General features: G+C 55.2%; 1 protein-coding gene across 4 annotated transcripts in view; it reads left to right on the top strand.

The window, feature by feature from the left end:
• DENND1A (DENN domain containing 1A) overlaps window positions 1–16,019 on the top strand; it is a 481,014-nt gene extending 464,995 nt beyond the window's left edge. For 3 of the 4 annotated variants that reach the window (XM_090274703.1, XM_090274702.1, XM_090274704.1), the window contains 3 exons: window positions 10,790–10,918; window positions 13,521–13,779; window positions 14,781–16,019. In XM_090274703.1, the coding sequence (XP_090130829.1) occupies window positions 10,790–10,918; window positions 13,521–13,779; window positions 14,781–15,965 (1,573 nt within the window). In that variant the 3' untranslated portion in view covers window positions 15,966–16,019. The remainder of the gene's footprint in view (window positions 1–10,789; window positions 10,919–13,520; window positions 13,780–14,780) is intronic. The other variant, XM_090274705.1, reaches the window with a different exon arrangement.
• The last annotated feature ends 500 nt before the right edge of the window (window positions 16,020–16,519 follow it).

Here is a 16,519-nt window from a genome sequence, read left to right as displayed (position 1 = left end):
CTCCACTTCCAAATGCCATGCCACAACAGCACTTGGATGTGTTTGTCTCAACTGTCATCAGCTCCAGCTGGCAAGTCCAAGTTCTTGAAACACAGGAAGCATCCAGCGGAAAATATTTTAATAAAACAGACTCCTCATAAAATATTGTTCTAAGGAGGGAAAAGACCAGCTCCCCCAATCTGTCAGCATTGTGCTGGGAGACACAGAAAGATAAGCCGGCAGGCAGGGGCCAGATCCTAATGGGCCTTTGTTGAGGGCGGCTCCGCACCAGGCACACGGATCGGTGCCTGGCCCTTTAGTCTGCCCTGGATTTTCCTGAATCACGGATTTTTGTCTCCACTGGGAATATCCAAGTGCGTTGGAAACGTAGAGGATTTGGGTAACAGAGATACAGGATCTTCGAGGTGCAGGGCGGGATTCAGTCCTCCTGACTTCTTGCCCCAGCTCTCACTTCCAAATAGCGTATTAATTAACTTTGTGGACCGCGAGATGAAGCTGATTAAGAGGAAGATGGTCTCCACAGCCTCCTGCCGCAGGCTGCTCGGCGTCTGGAGTCCGTCAAGGCCCTGCTCTCTGACCGGTCCATCCACGGAAGCCCGTGTCTCCCTTCCAGATGATGTCCCCCAGTCCACATGTGAGCCCATTCGCTCAGAGGGTATCTCTGAAACCCCACTAGGTGTAAGCTACTCAGGGTTTTGAAAAGAAGTTTTTAGAGGGCATTCCTGTGCTGACTCTTGTTGACTTGAATTTCCCCAAAATGAATTTTTCTCCTACGTCAGATTTTCTTCCTGAATCGACGGTACGTGTCCTGGCTCCTTAGAAGCGTTTGATGGCAGTTGGAAGAACACTTCAGAAAGACGTCTGGGAAAAGCATGCCCTCTGTTTCTCAATTAACATTAGCTAATATTCAGGGACTATTTCTCCTCAAGAACTGTTCGCCACTTCCATTAGTATTCAGACCAGGGCCGATGGACCGCCCTGCGCGCTCCCTAGGGGAAGAGCTAGTGGTCGGAGGGACTGGGCAGCACAGGTGGGGTCGGAGGCCGCTAGCAGCAAGTACGGCCGAGCGCCTCTCGTGTTCTGGGCCCTCGGAGGCTGGTGTGCGTTCCTCCTTCCACAGAACGGGAGCTCGGGCTCAGGAAGCACATCAGACCCGTGCCCCAGGAGCATCCAGTTCCAGAGCGGTGGGCCAGAACTCCCACGCCACTTGATTTCATCCTCTCAGTTACCCTTACACTTCGCTGCCGTGGGGGTCCTTCGTCAGTCTGGCTTTGCCTAGAGTGGCCCAGATCCTAAGATGACTTGTCCCTCCCGCCACCCTTCCTCTCTGGTTCCCTGGAGTTGGGAACAGCAGCTGCTCAGTCATCTTCCTGCCAAAGACACTGGTGCCTGAGTGTCTCTACCTGGGGAGGGAAGGACAAGCGACCGTTACTGAGTAATGCCTAATGTTGTGAAGGCTATGGGATGGCTTTCCCCTTTAACAGATGGGAAGACTGAAGCTCAGAGGGAGACTTTCAGTAACTTGCCCAAGGTGTCAGGGCTAGAAATGCTGGGATCAGCTGTCTGAGGACAAAGGCCTCGCCCTTTCTTCTGCACCAGCCAGGCTTTTTGTTATGAACCAAGTTATGACTATGCTGCTCTGTGTGCCGAGGACGAGGGCAGCCACAAGGGCCGCCATGAGGTTCATGGCTCCTCACCTGTTAGAGGTGGGCCCTGGCTGCCTCAGCCACAGTGTGCATGGCTACCAGACCCCAGCTTGTTCTCCTTTGGCTTGTCAGGTCCGGGGGAATTTCCTGTAGAACTGGAAGCTCAGAAGGAGCTGATAGCCAGCGCCAAAGGGCAGTGCTCTGCTCAGGTCTGGCCACCGCTAAGGACCACACACAGAGGCCAGAGGCAGGGAGTGACCTGCTGGTCCCCTGGTGCCTCTCTCAGGAGGGCTGCCTGTCCTTCGTTCACTGCTGTAGGGGACGGGGCAGCAGCCCTCACAGTCTTGCTGAAGGAAAGGAAGGAGGTAATTACATGCAGGCTTCACCTTATTTAACCTTCACAATACCCCAGAAGGGCCGGTTGTCTTCCAAGTCTTAACTGTTAAGGAGCTTGTGGCCTGCATACATCGGATCGAGATGCACCCACTTCTGACCAGCTGCATAGCCTGGGTGCTTTCAGCTGCACACCTCTGTCCCAGCCACGCAAGTCTTCACTGGCTGTAGGCTGGTTATTTGAAGCTTCATTGTACTAAGAAAAAAATAGTCCAGATTCAGCTACCAGGGGCCCACAAGCCGTTGCCTACTTGCTCCTCTGGTCAGATCCACACAGAATATGCTCTTTTAAAATAATTTTGCTTATTTGTAAAAATAACCCAACAGCGTTATAGACAATCTGGAAGTTAGGGAAGAGACAATTTTATTCTGAATCCCACAACTTCAACCACTTACTAGCTTCCCTGCAGATTCCCTGGCAGTCCTCTTCCTGTATTTGTGTGCAGACCTGCAGCTTCCTTGAAGTAGCCCGTCCTCCCAACTGACCTCATGTCATTGTAGCCCCTGTTGTGGCTGATGGCGGAAGGTCCCGTCATGTGTATGTGCGTGCCTACCTCGTCACACCCTTCACACTGGGTCTGCAGATTGTTCCAGGCTTTCACTGATATAGAAAAGTGCCAGAGTGATTCATTTTCTTACTTTATATCATTATAACAAACAAAATGGCCCTGGCTGGTATGGCTCAGTGGATTGAGCACTGGCCTGTGAACCAAAGGTCGCCGGTTCAATTCCCAGTTTCGAGCCAGGTCCCCAGTTGGGAGCGTGTGAGAGGCAACTGATAAGATGTTTCTCTTCCTCTCTTTCTCCCTCCCTTCCCCTCTCCCTAATAATAAATAAATAAAATATTTTAAAAAGAAATGAAATGGTTAACAGCTACCATTAACCACAACCCACATGTAAGCACTTTATATCCACCGTTTCACTGAATCCTCATGAAAAATCTGTGGGGTTAGGTATCATTAGCCCTGTTTTGTAGAAGTAACAGGTCTGAGAGGTTGTCACTGCTCTTGGTTACACTGCTAGTTAGTGGCAGAGCCAAGCTTTAAAATATGTCTCTCTAACTCCGCAGTCCGTACCCTAAACCAGTAACAGAGGCAGATTTTTACTCCATATTGCTAAATTACTTTCTAAAAGACTTGTACCACTTTATCCTCCCACCAGAACTGTGGGATCCCTGGGAATCTGGACTTGGGGGACTCAGAGGAATGTGTGGCTGGGGTTAGAAATCCTTCTGGCCAAAGATAAGTTCTATAGGTTGTGCTGGCTGGGCAGACAGGCTGTCCACTAAATGGCCAGCCCACGCTGCTTAGGAATCGGCGAGTCTGGTCATCCGAGTCACAGTGCGTGACCCCAGCATCCAAAGTGCAGAAGATTAAAATAATATCAGAAGAGCTGCCAGAGCATTTAGTGAGAGCTCTGCTCAAAGACCGGGTCTGAGAACCTTTGCAGGTGTATCTGTTGTTCAGGCCGGTTGCCAGGTGCTCTGGACAAAGATGAGGTGATATATGCTGCTCCGCCCCCGTCTCCCGGAGACCTGGGCTCAGCACGGCCTCAGCGGTGGATCACAGCCGGCGACAGGCAGAGAGCCCCTTCCCCTCCCTGGCCCAGAGTTGGCCTGGGGTGTGGTCCGTGAGCTCGGCAGGGATGCTGGACTGGTGCACGAGGGGGGTTTCAGCATCTGACAGACCTGGGCCAGACCCTGGGCAAGTCTCCTTGTCCTTCATTTTTAAACACGATGCCTATTAACGTGCCAAGGAACATGACTGGGGAACCTGCCCCAGGAGCCACACTGGCGTCCTAAGCTAGCCAGTCTCCCCTTCTGCCATCTGCAACCGCTGCTACAGCCTCAGCAGTCTGGCACCCCCGTCACCCCCCGACGCTGCCCCTTCCCACACGCACTGTTCCCTGGGCTTCCGCTGGTGTAGCACTGACCTTCAGTGTGATGGAGGTCACCTCGCATGCAGAGCTACGTGTCCTTCAGCCCCCGCCGGGCCAGAGCCTAGCCCAGGCCTCTGCTCAGGGATGTTTACTGAACAGATGAACAAAGGAATTACTGCCCCGCACCCTGGAGGTGGGGCAGGGGTACCAGTTAACCACATGTGTGTAAAGAGCACTTACTGTGTGCCAGGTATGACTATGAAGCTACAAGCACCTCCTCTGCCCTGGCCCTCTAAAACCCAGAAACTGCAATCAGCCCCAGGAACAAGTCTTCAAGATGCCATCCTGGACCCCAGGAGGCAGGGGCAGCTGTCTGGGTACTATCCCCTGGCAGGTTGCCAGGACCCACTCTGAATGTCCAGGAGTCCGAACACTGAGCAGAAGGCCAGAGGCCTAGTTAGCAAGGCGAGACGCTCCTGACCTGATTCGGGCCTCCTCCCCCGCCCACAGTGAGTCCAAGCCCTGGGGACAGAGTGGAGCCAGAAGCCAGACATGGAGCCTGAGCCCAGACTGGAAAAGCAGGAGCTACTGAGGAGCCCCCAGGGATGGGTAGAAGCCCAGGAGCACCCAGGCCCCTCGTCTCCAACCACACTGCCTGCCACTCGAAGAGAGGGACCTTCCCCAGGAGCTGTCACAGTCGGGGGGAGTGAGTTCCAGCTGAAAAACCACGCCCTCAGGAAGCCCCAGGAAAAGATGCTCCATCCTCAAGACGTTACTGATGACTAGCGATGCCACATCACCTTTTCTCAAATGCCTGTTTCAGGCCCAGCCCTTTCACACGTGTCGTCTTGTTTAACCTCCCCTGCTCCCCAAAGTCATCACAGTGAAGGCATTGTCCCCCGTTCAGCCACAAGGGAACCAAGGCTCTAACACCCAAGTGGAATCACCTGGGTCTAGGACATGCACCTGATCGGCTGGGTCCTACATCCGAGGCCACTGCTTTCTCACCTGATGCCCCGCCCCACCCCCAACTCCCCCGCTGCTGCCAGAAAGGACTCGGGCTCTCGGCAGGCAGAGGCCATCTTCTGAGTGGGGGACAGTTGTTCTTCACAGTTTTTCTTTCAGGTAGGGAAAGTGCCCTGAGGTGTCCCACCCCATCTTCCCTCCACCAAAGAGCCTGAAGAGTGGGAAAGCGGGGCAAGGCCCACGCCCTGTGCTTGGGCTTCTCTGCCTACGTGGATGTCCTCTGGTGGCCTGGGAAGGACTTCTCAGGGCATCCAGGCCATGGGTGTGGACATGTGAAATTGACACTAGTGATTTTTGTTAAAAGAAGGAATGAATGAATGAACATGCAAGTTGATAAATAAGTGGACGAAGGTTGTAAAGGTAAAGAACAGGGCCAACCCAAGAGCAGAGATCAGGGCCCAGCCAGGAAGGCCTCCCTGCTGCCCTCCCAGCTCTCCCCTCACCCCTCGTCTTGCACATGGCCGTGTCCTCATGCAGGTTCAAGGCCCTGCACCACACAGCGCCATGCAGTTCCACCCCCGCCCTAGCTCCCTGTGCCCGCTTCTCCACAGAAGCACCACTAGGCCGTTGTGCAGCCTCTGCCATGCCCACAATTAAAAGCCCAGCCCCCATGTCACCTCTCCAGTGAGACAGGTACATTCCAACCGCTGCCTCCTGGCAGAGCAAACCCCCAATGGGGTGGGAAGGACCTGGCCTCACACTTAGACCAGTTCTTCTGCCAGGAAGACACCCTCACATTGGTGATCATGACTCATTACAGCAGTGACTCTCACATTATCGTTTTCAGGTAGATGTTCCCAGACAACTGAGTGCAAAGGTCCTGCATCCAGCATATCTGTCACAGGAGGAATAGCTGCAGTGCAGTTCTGGAGCTTCCTCCGTGGGTCCTACACTGAGCTGGTTCCCCCAGAGACCCTCTGGCCTGCTTCAGAGCCCTTATCTGTTTGTTAGCCTGTGTACGTGCTGCGGCGTGGTCTGGAGTGTTGACCCTGCGTCCCGGTGGGGAGGGAGGCTGTGGCAGGGCCCTCTCAGATGACTCTGATGTGCTGTGAAAGGCCCATCTGGGGACCAGTAGCCTTAACTGGGAAGGTCTTTGAAGGCAGGAGCCACCCTATTCATCCTTGAACACCTAGGCAAGACCCTGCACAGAACCTGTTTGTTGGCAGATGAATATGGCGTATGGACGGTAATTGACTGTTCACTATGCACTGGGTGTTCTACAAAGCCCTTTACAAACATTTCATTCGGATTTTATGATAAGACAATCAAGAGGGCTGCAGACTTCCCATTTTGCAGATAAGAAATTGAGGTTCATAGAAAGTAGATGACTTTCCTGAGGTCGTCTGGCTGCGACGTTGGGGGATGGTGGAAAGCTGGCTGGACAGCCATCCACTGGGGAGGTAGGACCTGGCCTCGTCCTGGGGCCTGTTCCTGCTCATCAGCCCCGCAGAAGCCACGTAACCAGGGGTCACCAGAGCGGCCGTGACATTTACAAAGTAAAGAGCCTTTGTGCTGGGGAGAAATGATCCTTTAGAAAATGATCACCAGCTCCCTCGTTACCTCTGGAGACCAAGTCCTTGCTGATTTTTTTCCCCTTCTTTATCTCAAGTACATTTAAATGTCAATTAAATTTGAAATATCTACATTTGTCAGCATTTCATTTTGGGCCAGCGTGATGTGCTGCTGATTTGTCCACGCGATGTGACACATGAAAAAAACTCTCGAGATGCAGATCTTCCTCATTAAAAAATAAGCCCGTGCGATCCCGGCACGGCAGAGAGCCGCAGAGCACGTCCCCGCTCCTGACGCCGCGTCTCTGACATGGTATTTAAAAAGGAACAGCCGCGCCTGTCACCACTGTCACACGCGCGCGCTAACCGGCGACACGTTAAACCAAACATTAGAAAGGGTTCGGGAAGTCATCTGCATGGGACTGTGCGCCGAGATGAGGTGGGCAGGGGCGGGGGCCGCCGTGGGGGATGATGGGGCCTGAACAGTGATGGACAGCGGGCCTTTCTTTCTCCCCGAGACTCCGGCAGCCCTCGCCGGGTAGCCAAGTTCGCCGTGACCTGCCTGCTCACAGACAGCAATTTGTGTATAATAAAACCCAGGCAAGTGGTGGGTGGCAGACTGCAGGGTAGTCACTGAATTGGGTTAATGAGGGAAGAGGTACTTTTTTTTTTTTTTCATATTCTGCCTTAAGCTAATAAAAAATTTAAACCTGGACATTTTCGATGGTTCATCCTTTATCTCTGACAAATATCTGACTGTATGTTTCATGGGAGAACATGAGCAGCTGAATTTAAATAAGTTTATTTTGAAATCTCACCTTTTATTGAAAGTGGAAAGGGAAACACCCTAACCCTTATTTCATTGTTTCAGGTCCACAAAACTGAGGAGGCGGGATCACAAAGTGCTTTAGAGTCAGGGAAATGCAGATTCCCGGGTCTACCTTTAGTTGCTGTGTGACACTGGGCAAGAGACTGCCTCTCTCTGGGCCTTGGCTTCTTTATCTGCAAAATGAGGAGGCGACAGGAATTAATGAGAGACTGTGCCAACAGCGTTTAGCTCAACACTTGTAACTACTGCCAGTGTCCTCAATGTCATCCATGTGGCCCAGAGCCTGCACCTGAAAAAGGTCTCACAGAAGAGCCGGCTGGAGAGTGAGCTGGACACCGGGGGTCTCCCCTCCTCCAAGCCCCACCCCCAGCCCCATTCTGTGACAGCCAGTTGGGGGAGGCACTGGATTTTGACAGTGACGTGAGCTGATGGAGTCAGGGTCCGGTCCAATACAAAGGCTCTTTGCTCTCACATGAATCCCAACATTCCTAGCAGATTTGGTGGCATTCGGTTCATGTGCCTAGCTGTGACCTCTGCCTTCTTGTCAAAGCCAGGGGAGGGGGCCGTGCTTGGATGCGTGTTGGGAAGGCACCCACGACGCATCTGAGGGCCTCCAAGTGCCTCATTCAGCTTGACCCAAGCAGGGGTGCATGTCCCCCTCACAGACGCCTACCACCAGCCCGGGGGACAGGAGAGGGAGGGTCCTGGACTGGAATCACTACTCATCTCTTCCCGGCTGGGTCACTCGGTCACGTCTCTCTCCTCTGCTATTGACTCCTGGTGCTCAGCTAGCACTGGGTCTGCTCACAACAGGCACCAGGGAAGTGCCTCTTGGCTGGGTGTGGGATAGACAGATGGACTAGTGGCAGTCTCATCCTCTTATCAAATCAGTATATTGAGACCTCCTGCTAGGCTGTTGGGAGGGGGGCAGAAATAAACTATGCAAAGCCCCTGGCACAGTGCCTACATGTGGACATTATGTGAAACCTTTTTCTGAGACTCCCACCTGCCCCACACCCGCTAATGTGGCCCTATTGTACGGGTCTCAGCATCTCAAAGGACAGATGGGGAACTCAGAGAAGGCACACTTTTTTTAAATCCACACCCAAAGATATGTTTATTGATTTGAGAGAGAGAGAAACATCAATTGGCTGCTTCTCATATATGCCCCAACTGGGGATAGAACCTGCAACCTAGGTACGTGGTCTGACCGGGATCAAACCGCAGCCTTTTGGTGTGAGGGATGATGCTCCAACCAACTGAGCCACCCAGCCAGGGCAGAGAAGGGACACTTTTATACTGCAGCCACAGGGTGGTGAAAGGGACACCTGCTGTGTTGGGGCTCCAGGAAGATGGGTGAAATGGGAGGGGGGCGCCTTGTCTCCCTGGCGCATGGGCTTCCATTCATTCGATCAGCAGACGTTCATTGTGCTGATGCTGTGCCCAGGTGGGGATGAAGAGGAGCATGAGCCAGGCCCTGCCCTTGAGCTCAGCTCAGACATAGAATTGCAGGAGGTTAAATGGTAGCAATGAAGCGGTAAAACACGCAGCCGGAGGAGAAGCTAGCCATCTAGGGAGAAAACTGCAGCTGGGAACGCCAGGAAGGCTTTCTAAGAGTGCCATTCGGCTGAGTCTTCAGGACAGAGACGCAGGCAGTAAGTGCACCAGGCAAAGACGGCAGGCAGGCGGTGTGGAGGGACGAGCCGGGTCTGCCCTGCTTGGGGTACGGACTCAGCGGTGCCGCTCTGCAGCCCTGCCCACCCAGTCTGCTGTTCCACAGATGTCTGAACGTTATTATTCCTGACGCTTTGCTCCGTGGGCTTACTCACCACACAACAGACTGCCAGGGAGTTGAGTTGCGGAGCAGCAGAGTCACAGGCATTAAGCAGGCAGGAGAGGGACGAGGTCGGGTTTGTGACTCAGAACAGCATTCCGGTGTCTGTGTGGAGTGGCCCTTCTGCTGCGCTTTGTTTTACGTCCCGGTGGACATGGAGGAGCCAGGCAGCCTTGTCCTGTTCTGCAAATGAAACCTTCCCGCCTGCCTGAGGCCAGAGGCAAATGCTCCACCTGGGCAACCTGGGAGAGGGGTGGAGTGCTGTGACCAGCCACCTCCTTGCGTGCGACCCTGAGCAAGTGGCTTTCCCTCTCTGTCCCTCGACCTCCACTTCAGTAGGAGGAAAATCTGGCTGGCTGATCCGGGGAGGATGCGAGGAAGTGCGGGGGTTCAGGTGTGAGAGTGCTCAGGAGCCCCGCAGCCCTGGCGGCGCTGCTTCTACAGGGCGGCAGACCGTAGCTGCGACCGGCCGCACGCCACTCTCCCGCCCCCCCGGGACAGCTCACTTACCGGCCAGTCGTGGTCCTGTGCTGTTCCCGTGTTCCCGTGCTGCTTTCTCCTGGGGGAAAAGAAACCTGAACAGAATTGCATCACGTAAAGCAAAGAAAGGAGACTGTTGTGGCTGGGGTGGAGGGATAGGAGATAGCCCCCTTCAGGCACCCAACATCTCCTGCACACCTTCTCCCCAAACTTCACCATCGGCCCGGAGGTCCTCAGCATGTGCCCCACCTGCTGGACAGGATGGTGGCGTGGACAGCCTGCTCCCAGCCAGGGGCCCGAGCATCAGCCGCAGGGCCGGGATTTGAACCGAGGCCTGACCGGTCCAGCTCCCTCTCTGAGCACAGGCCTCTCACGGGCCCTGCTCCGTGTATAATTCATAGGAGCTGGCATGGAGTTTCTCTGGGCTGTGTGAGTGTTTGTGTTTATAGAGGTGGAGCTCACAGGTGGCTGACAAGCGAGATGTATTTTTTATAACAATGAATATTTAATTTCCACATCACAGATGAAAAAGACTCTCTGAAGAGGCATCTGAGGAAGCCGCCAGAGAGTGGCCGCTCATCAGAATAGGGCCCTCTCGTGAGCGTTCTTCCACGTAGTTCCACAGGGCTCACTTTCTTCCTCGACTTCCTTATTTTTTCCTGGTTATTGAAATAGATACGCACATTGTAGAAAACATAGAAGACACAGAAAAATAGAAAGAGGCAGGAGGGAAATCACCGTGCTCCCACTAACTTTTGTAGACATTTAGACACCCATCGATGAGAGAGTGAAGTAGAATTGCCATTCTGCGTCCTGACTTTTTTGGTTTTTCTTTATAAACATTGTAGTTACCAGAAGGACAACATTCAGCCAACAGTACATAATTCACTTCAGCAGCTTCCTTGTGCCGGAAATCTGGGTGGTTCCGTGTTTTAATTTTATGAACATAGCAGCGGTGAACATCTTCGTGCGTAATGCTTGGCTGCTCTTAGGGTTCTCTAAACGGGAGGAATTATCAGGCATAGGTGACTGGATCGTGTGTGTAAGACTCTTTTCTGTTTGGGACCGGCTTCCTTCCCCTGGGGCCTAATGCACCCTCCAGCCTCGGCCAGGGGCCTCCTCCCCACCCCCGCATGGACTTCTGAAGGCACCTCGTAACTGTTCTCTTCTCTCTTGTCTCCCTCTGCCCCAGCCTGGTAAAGCCCTTGCGACACTACGCGGTCTTCCTCTCCGAGGACTCCTCTGACGATGAATGCCAGCGGGAAGAGGGCCCGAGCGCTGGCTTCACCGAAAGCTTTTTCTTCTCCGCTCCCTTTGAATGGTCTCCTTCCTTCTTCCATTTTCCTGAGCGGAGCCTGGTGACTCCCCAGGGCCTTGGGGGGCGGGGGGCCAAGGTTGTTTGCCCTTGTGTTTGGGGGGGGGGCGTCTGGAGCTGCTGCCTTCCAGTGCCCCAGTGCCAGCGTGCAGGCTGCCACCTCCATGTGCCTCTTCTCAGGGTGGTCGTTCTACAAGCCCCACAGGGACTGCGGCAGCGGGGTGAGCTAAGAGTGACAGGACTCTAATGGTGTGAGACGGGAGCACAGGTCCCCATTCCTTATATGGGAGAAAGCCCTTGACTGTTAGTGGGATGGGTGGCCACAGTGAGGCTGGTCAGGGATGCCTGAGTCCTTCACCTTAGCACATCTGGGAAAGCCATGGAGATGGAGGGTCAGATCTTAAGTTTAAAACAAGAAAAACTTATTGCTCTGAAATCTTCATGTTAATGCTGGTATATCCAAACATTTTACTGATCTGTCTGACCTTAAAATAATAATTATTATTATGATCTGTAGCCTAAGCCTCAGGCTGATTATGAATTGCAATACAAAAAGAAGGTTCACCACAATCCAGCCACCCCCCCAAAATTACGCTTTCCTAGTTCCCCTTTTTTGTCAGCTGTCCCTCCACCCAACGTTTTGCACAGCTGGGACTGAGCAAAGGGCTGTAGCGTTGGTGTGTGGTGAACAGTTGTGATGTTTTTAATGGGAGCCTTTAAGGGAAGGGACCTGCCCTTCGCTGAACCCCCAAGGGAATGAACAGTGTGCAGAAGAGGGGACTCTTCCCCTCCATCTCCCTGCCCTGGCTTCCGCACCCTGGGGGTGGAGCGGGAGGACAAGAGGGCTCTGGCCCTTTCTGGCGCCAGCTCACCTGTGACCACAGGCAGGCTGACCCGCCCCTGGTCGCCTCACTTAGAAAGTGGCGGCTCAGTCAGTGCTGCCCAGGCTTCACGTGCCACCTTTTCTGTGCAGTGAATCATTTTCTTTAAAATTTTTCTTTTAAAACTTTTAAAAATTAGCTTTCTCCTCAGCAGTAACATCTATCATATCATAGGCTTAATGTATCAGTTATTATTTCTACTATTAATTAAAGATAGAACCATTGGAATAAGAAATGTTTGGCCATGTATCAAGTTAAAACCACCTTGCATGTGAAGGTGGTGGGTGCTGTCCAAGGACTCCCCCATCACAGATCTAGCAGGTCCCATGTTCTTTTTAAATTAATTGGTGCCTTAAGTATTTAAATAATGGCTAGTGCTCACTCCTTTAGCCAAGACTATGAAAAGTGCAGGCTTTTGAAATGCATGTTTACGAAGGAACTGGCTCATCTTACAACAAAATGGGTTATTTTTTATGAATCCTATTTTCTTAAGTGTAAGAAACACTCTGACTTTTCTTTATCTCATTCTTTGTGTTCAGACCTGGTTAAAGGGGCTTTAATTCCTTGTACAGACAGCTTAGTAAGTGAGGGACTTTTAAAGTCTCTCCTCCTTGGCTTCTATTTCCACCTCTTGCCAAGTGCTGTGTGACATAAGGTAAGTTACTTAGCCTCTCTGAGCTTCAGTTTCCTCATCTGTGAAGTAGGAGTGTGAGTCTACTTCATGGGCTGCTCGTGTTGCTTCATTGAAATGTTACGGGTTTGTGGCGTCCTGGCCAAGAGTCCTGACTGTTGTTCACTGAGCCTTCTTCCACTGTCTGCTGCCTCGTTCCCGCAAGTGAGCCTCGGGGACCGCCAGGTGGCGGCCTTGGGCAGTTTCTGCCTGACCCAGAGGCCCCAGCCCACCCCAGCCTTGTGGTTCGAAGAGGCGGGACACTGCTCTGGCCCAGGCTCCACTAGAGGTCAGGGTTTATCCAGCCCTGCTCTCCAGCTCTCCATGTGCGCAGTGGTGCCCCGGGGCTCAGGCTCGTGAGGAAGGAGGGCTTTGTCACCGAGCCTGGGTCCAGCTGGAAGGTTCTGGTGCATGAACGTACAGAAAGCTGCTGGCCTCTGCATGCCCGCTGAGTACCAGGCGCCGTACCTGATGTCCCCCACTGCCTGCAAGGAGTGGGGGAGCCACCGAGGCTCAGAGAGGTTAAGTGACATGCCTAAGGTCCCACAGCAGGAGACAGCACCACCAGAGCTGGAACTGAGGTCAGCACAGGCTGCCCCTGAGGATCCCTGGGTGTGCTGGGCAGCTACCCTGGGGAGTTTCCCCAACTGAGATCTCAAAAGCTGTTCGCAAGGCCTGTCTGCCACAGCTTAGGAATGAGTCTGCCTGCCTGTTCCCTCCTCAGCTCATGCCTTGTGTGAAAGGCTTGTGAGCCCACCAGCCAGTTATCTGATGGGTCCTGTGGCATGAGACTAAGTGGGTCCCCCAGTGCAAGCTGGAGCCAAAGTGACTCGCCCAGGGGCCCACAGTGAGCTGCAGAACCCAGATTTAGCCCCAGGTCTATCAGAGTGCCACTGCCCAGACTTCTGCACTCGGAGACCCGAAGACACTCCTGTCCCCAGGCTCCTGGGTGTGACCCATCCTCCAGACCTGGAAGTTGTTGCGGGGGGTGGGGGGTGCTCGCTCCTCCCTCGGAGGCTCTGGGTGGGAGAATCCAGCCTGCTCTGCCTCCTCCCAGGCCGCAGCCGTATCGGACACTCATGGAGTCAGACAGCGCAGAAGGCGACGAGGCAGAGAGCCCAGAGCAGCGAGCGAGGGAGCCTGTGGGCCCTGCCCCAGCTCCGCCTGACCGGGCAGCCAGCGTTGACCTCCTGGAAGATTTCTTCAGTGGCCTGGATATGAAGGTGCCACTGCAGCCACTGGGCCAGGCCAAGAGCTTGGAGGACCTTCGAACCCCCAAAGACCTGAGGGAACAGCCGGGGACCTTTGACTATCAGGTATGGTGGGGGCAGGGGCAGGCTCCTGCTGGGACTGGGGCTTTCACACTTGAGTAGCACCCCACCCCCACCCACCCTCCGCACATGACAGTGACTTTGCCAAAGTCCTCAGCAATGCTCAGGTTCCTCTGACTGCAGTCCCCGCCAGGAAGGCCAGTGGCCAGACCCCTTCTCAGTGATCACTGGAGAAGATGCTAGACCGGTGTGATGGAAATCGGCCCCCACTTCCATTTGTGCATCAGAGAAAGGTGGACTGGTGCTCCAGGCCTGTCTCCCAGGACCCCCAGCCAAGCCCTCACGCAGAGCCTTGACCCCTGGGGGAAGTGGGGTTGCTCCATCCCCACCAGAGAAGCCTCCTTGGGGAGACTCACAATCAAAATTCCTGGGTTCTGGATCATTGCATGTAGCCACGGATCTTCCACTGCGACTTGCAGTCTGTCACATCCCCTCTCTGGGCCTGTTCCTTCACTTGCAAGTGGGGTTACTGACTGGGTCACACTGGGCAACTCACAGAGTTCCCACATATCCACTGACTCATGGGCACCCCGAAGAGAAGGGAGGTGAGGCCCAGGCCATGGGGCTTGGAGGTGCAGAGTGGGGGAGTTGAGCCCAGTCCTGTTTTCTCCACAGCCAGGGTGCCTCACCCAGGTCCTGAGCCTCACTCGCCCTCCTGGGCTCACAGGGGATGGACCGTGCCCACACGCTGTAAAAAGTCAAAAGGGCCTGGCCAGGAGACAGTCCATAAATAGAGTCATTTTCCTAAAACTACTTGGCAACCCTGGCATAAAAGATAAGTGCTTTCTCTGAAACCTTTTGTGCCACACAGAACAGCCTGGGTTTCAAGTCCAGACAGACGTGGGCTCTCTGCTGGTGACCTGGGCTGAGCCCCCATCTGCTCTGAGTCCCAGGGGACACTGAAGAGGCGGAGGGACGGGATGTGCTGCGTTCCAGTCTGTCCCAGGTCAGCCTGTGGTCACTGTCTCCCTTGTTCCCTCCAACAGAGGCTGGACCTGGGCAGGAGTGAGAGGATCCGCGGGATGCCGGCGGCCTTGAGGCTCACTCACCCGTACAACAAGCTCTGGAGCCTGGGCCAAGACGACATGGCCATCTGCAGCAAGCCCCTGGCCACCTCCCCCGAGAAGCCCTCAGCCTTGCTGGGGAACTCCTCTGCCCTGCCCCACGGGCCCCAGGACTGGGACAACATCCTGAACCTCGGTGACAAGGAGGCTGCGCCCACCCCCACTCCAGGAAGCATCACCATTCCCCGGCCCCAGGGCAGGAAGACCCCGGAGCTGGGCATCGTGCCCCCACCTCCCACAGCCCGGCCAGCCAAGCTCCAGGCTGCTGGTGCCGCCCTTGGCGACCTCTCCTCAGAGTGGCTGCAGGCTGAGTGGGAAAGGCGCACCGCCCCGTTTCCCAGTGCTGCCCCCCAAGGTCCCACCGAACTGCTCCAGCCGCTCAGCCTGGCCCCAGGGGCTGCAGCCACTGGCAGTGACGCCCTGCTGGCCCTCCTGGACCCGCTCAGCACAGCCTGGCCAGGCAGTACCCCTCTTCCAGGCCCTACAGCCCCAAATGTAGCCACCCCATTTACCCCCCAATTCAGCTTCCCCACTGTGGGGACCCCCACCCCATTTCCACAGCCATCACTCAACCCCTTTGTCCCCTCTGTGCCAGCGGCACTGCCTGCCATGTCTCTGGTCTCCACACCAGCCCGGCCTTTCGGGACCCCTCCTGCTGCCCTGGCGCCCGCATTTGCCCCCAGCCTCCTGCTGTCCAACTCTGGCTTCTGTGCCCCACACAGATCTCAGCCCAGCCTGTCTGCCCTCTCCATGCCCAATCTCTTCGGCCAGGGGCCCATGGGCGCCCACACCAGCCCCCTGCAGCCACTGGGCCCCCCAACAGTTGCCCCTTCACGGATCCGAACGTTGCCCTTGGTTCGTTCAAGTGCCAGGGCTGCTGAGGCCAAGCAGGGGCTGGTCCTTAGGCCTGGAGACCCTCCATTCCTTCCTCCCAGACCCCCCCAGGGCCGGGAGCCAGCACTGCAGCCCTCTGCTACTCAAGAGGCCAGAGACCCCTTTGAAGATTTGCTGCGGAAAACCAAGGAAGATGTGAGCCTGGCCCCGGCCCCGGCCCCGGCCCCAGGCTCCGTGGAGCAGCTCAGGCAGCAGTGGGAGACCTTCGAGTGAGCGGAGCGCCGAGGGCTGCGCTGCCGAGGCCGAGGCGCGCATGGGCGGTGCGCATGGGTGCCGCGCACCGGCACCGCTGTGGCTCCAAGGCCAGCCAGCCCTTCTTTTCTTGTCACTCTGTTTCCGCCCAGGCTCTGCTGGTGGGAAGGGATGGGGCTCTCTCTGCCGCACCCCCTCCCTTCCACTCTGCCAGTCTGAGGTCTCAGCGCTGGAGAAAGGCACCAGTTCTGGTCTGGAACTGACCCAGCTCCTGGCGCTCGTCCCACCTACCACCGCCCCTGCCCAGCATCCCTGTTGGGTTTTGCACTAAAGAGGTCAGCTGGGCCAGTGATCACCCCAGGCCAGTCCTACTGACCCCTCTGGAAGGCTCCTCAAGGCCTCTCCTCCCGAGCCCTGTTCTGTCCTGACTGGCCAGGCCCCGGGCACCCCACTTCGACAGGCATAGGTGTCAGTGGTACCCTCAGAGTGAGCTTGTCTGCACTGAACACTCACGGTTTGGAGTTAGAAGTAGGGTCTACCTGGCGGGGCATTTCCACCCTCTCTTGCGGTAGGCA

Source organism: Furipterus horrens, unplaced genomic scaffold, assembly GCF_987537825.1.
Source record: "Furipterus horrens unplaced genomic scaffold, mFurHor1.1.pri manual_scaffold_4, whole genome shotgun sequence".
Classification (NCBI taxonomy): Eukaryota; Metazoa; Chordata; class Mammalia; order Chiroptera; family Furipteridae; genus Furipterus; species Furipterus horrens.
Note: the sequence above shows the minus strand (reverse complement) of the source record. Positions and strands in the feature narration are given on the sequence as shown.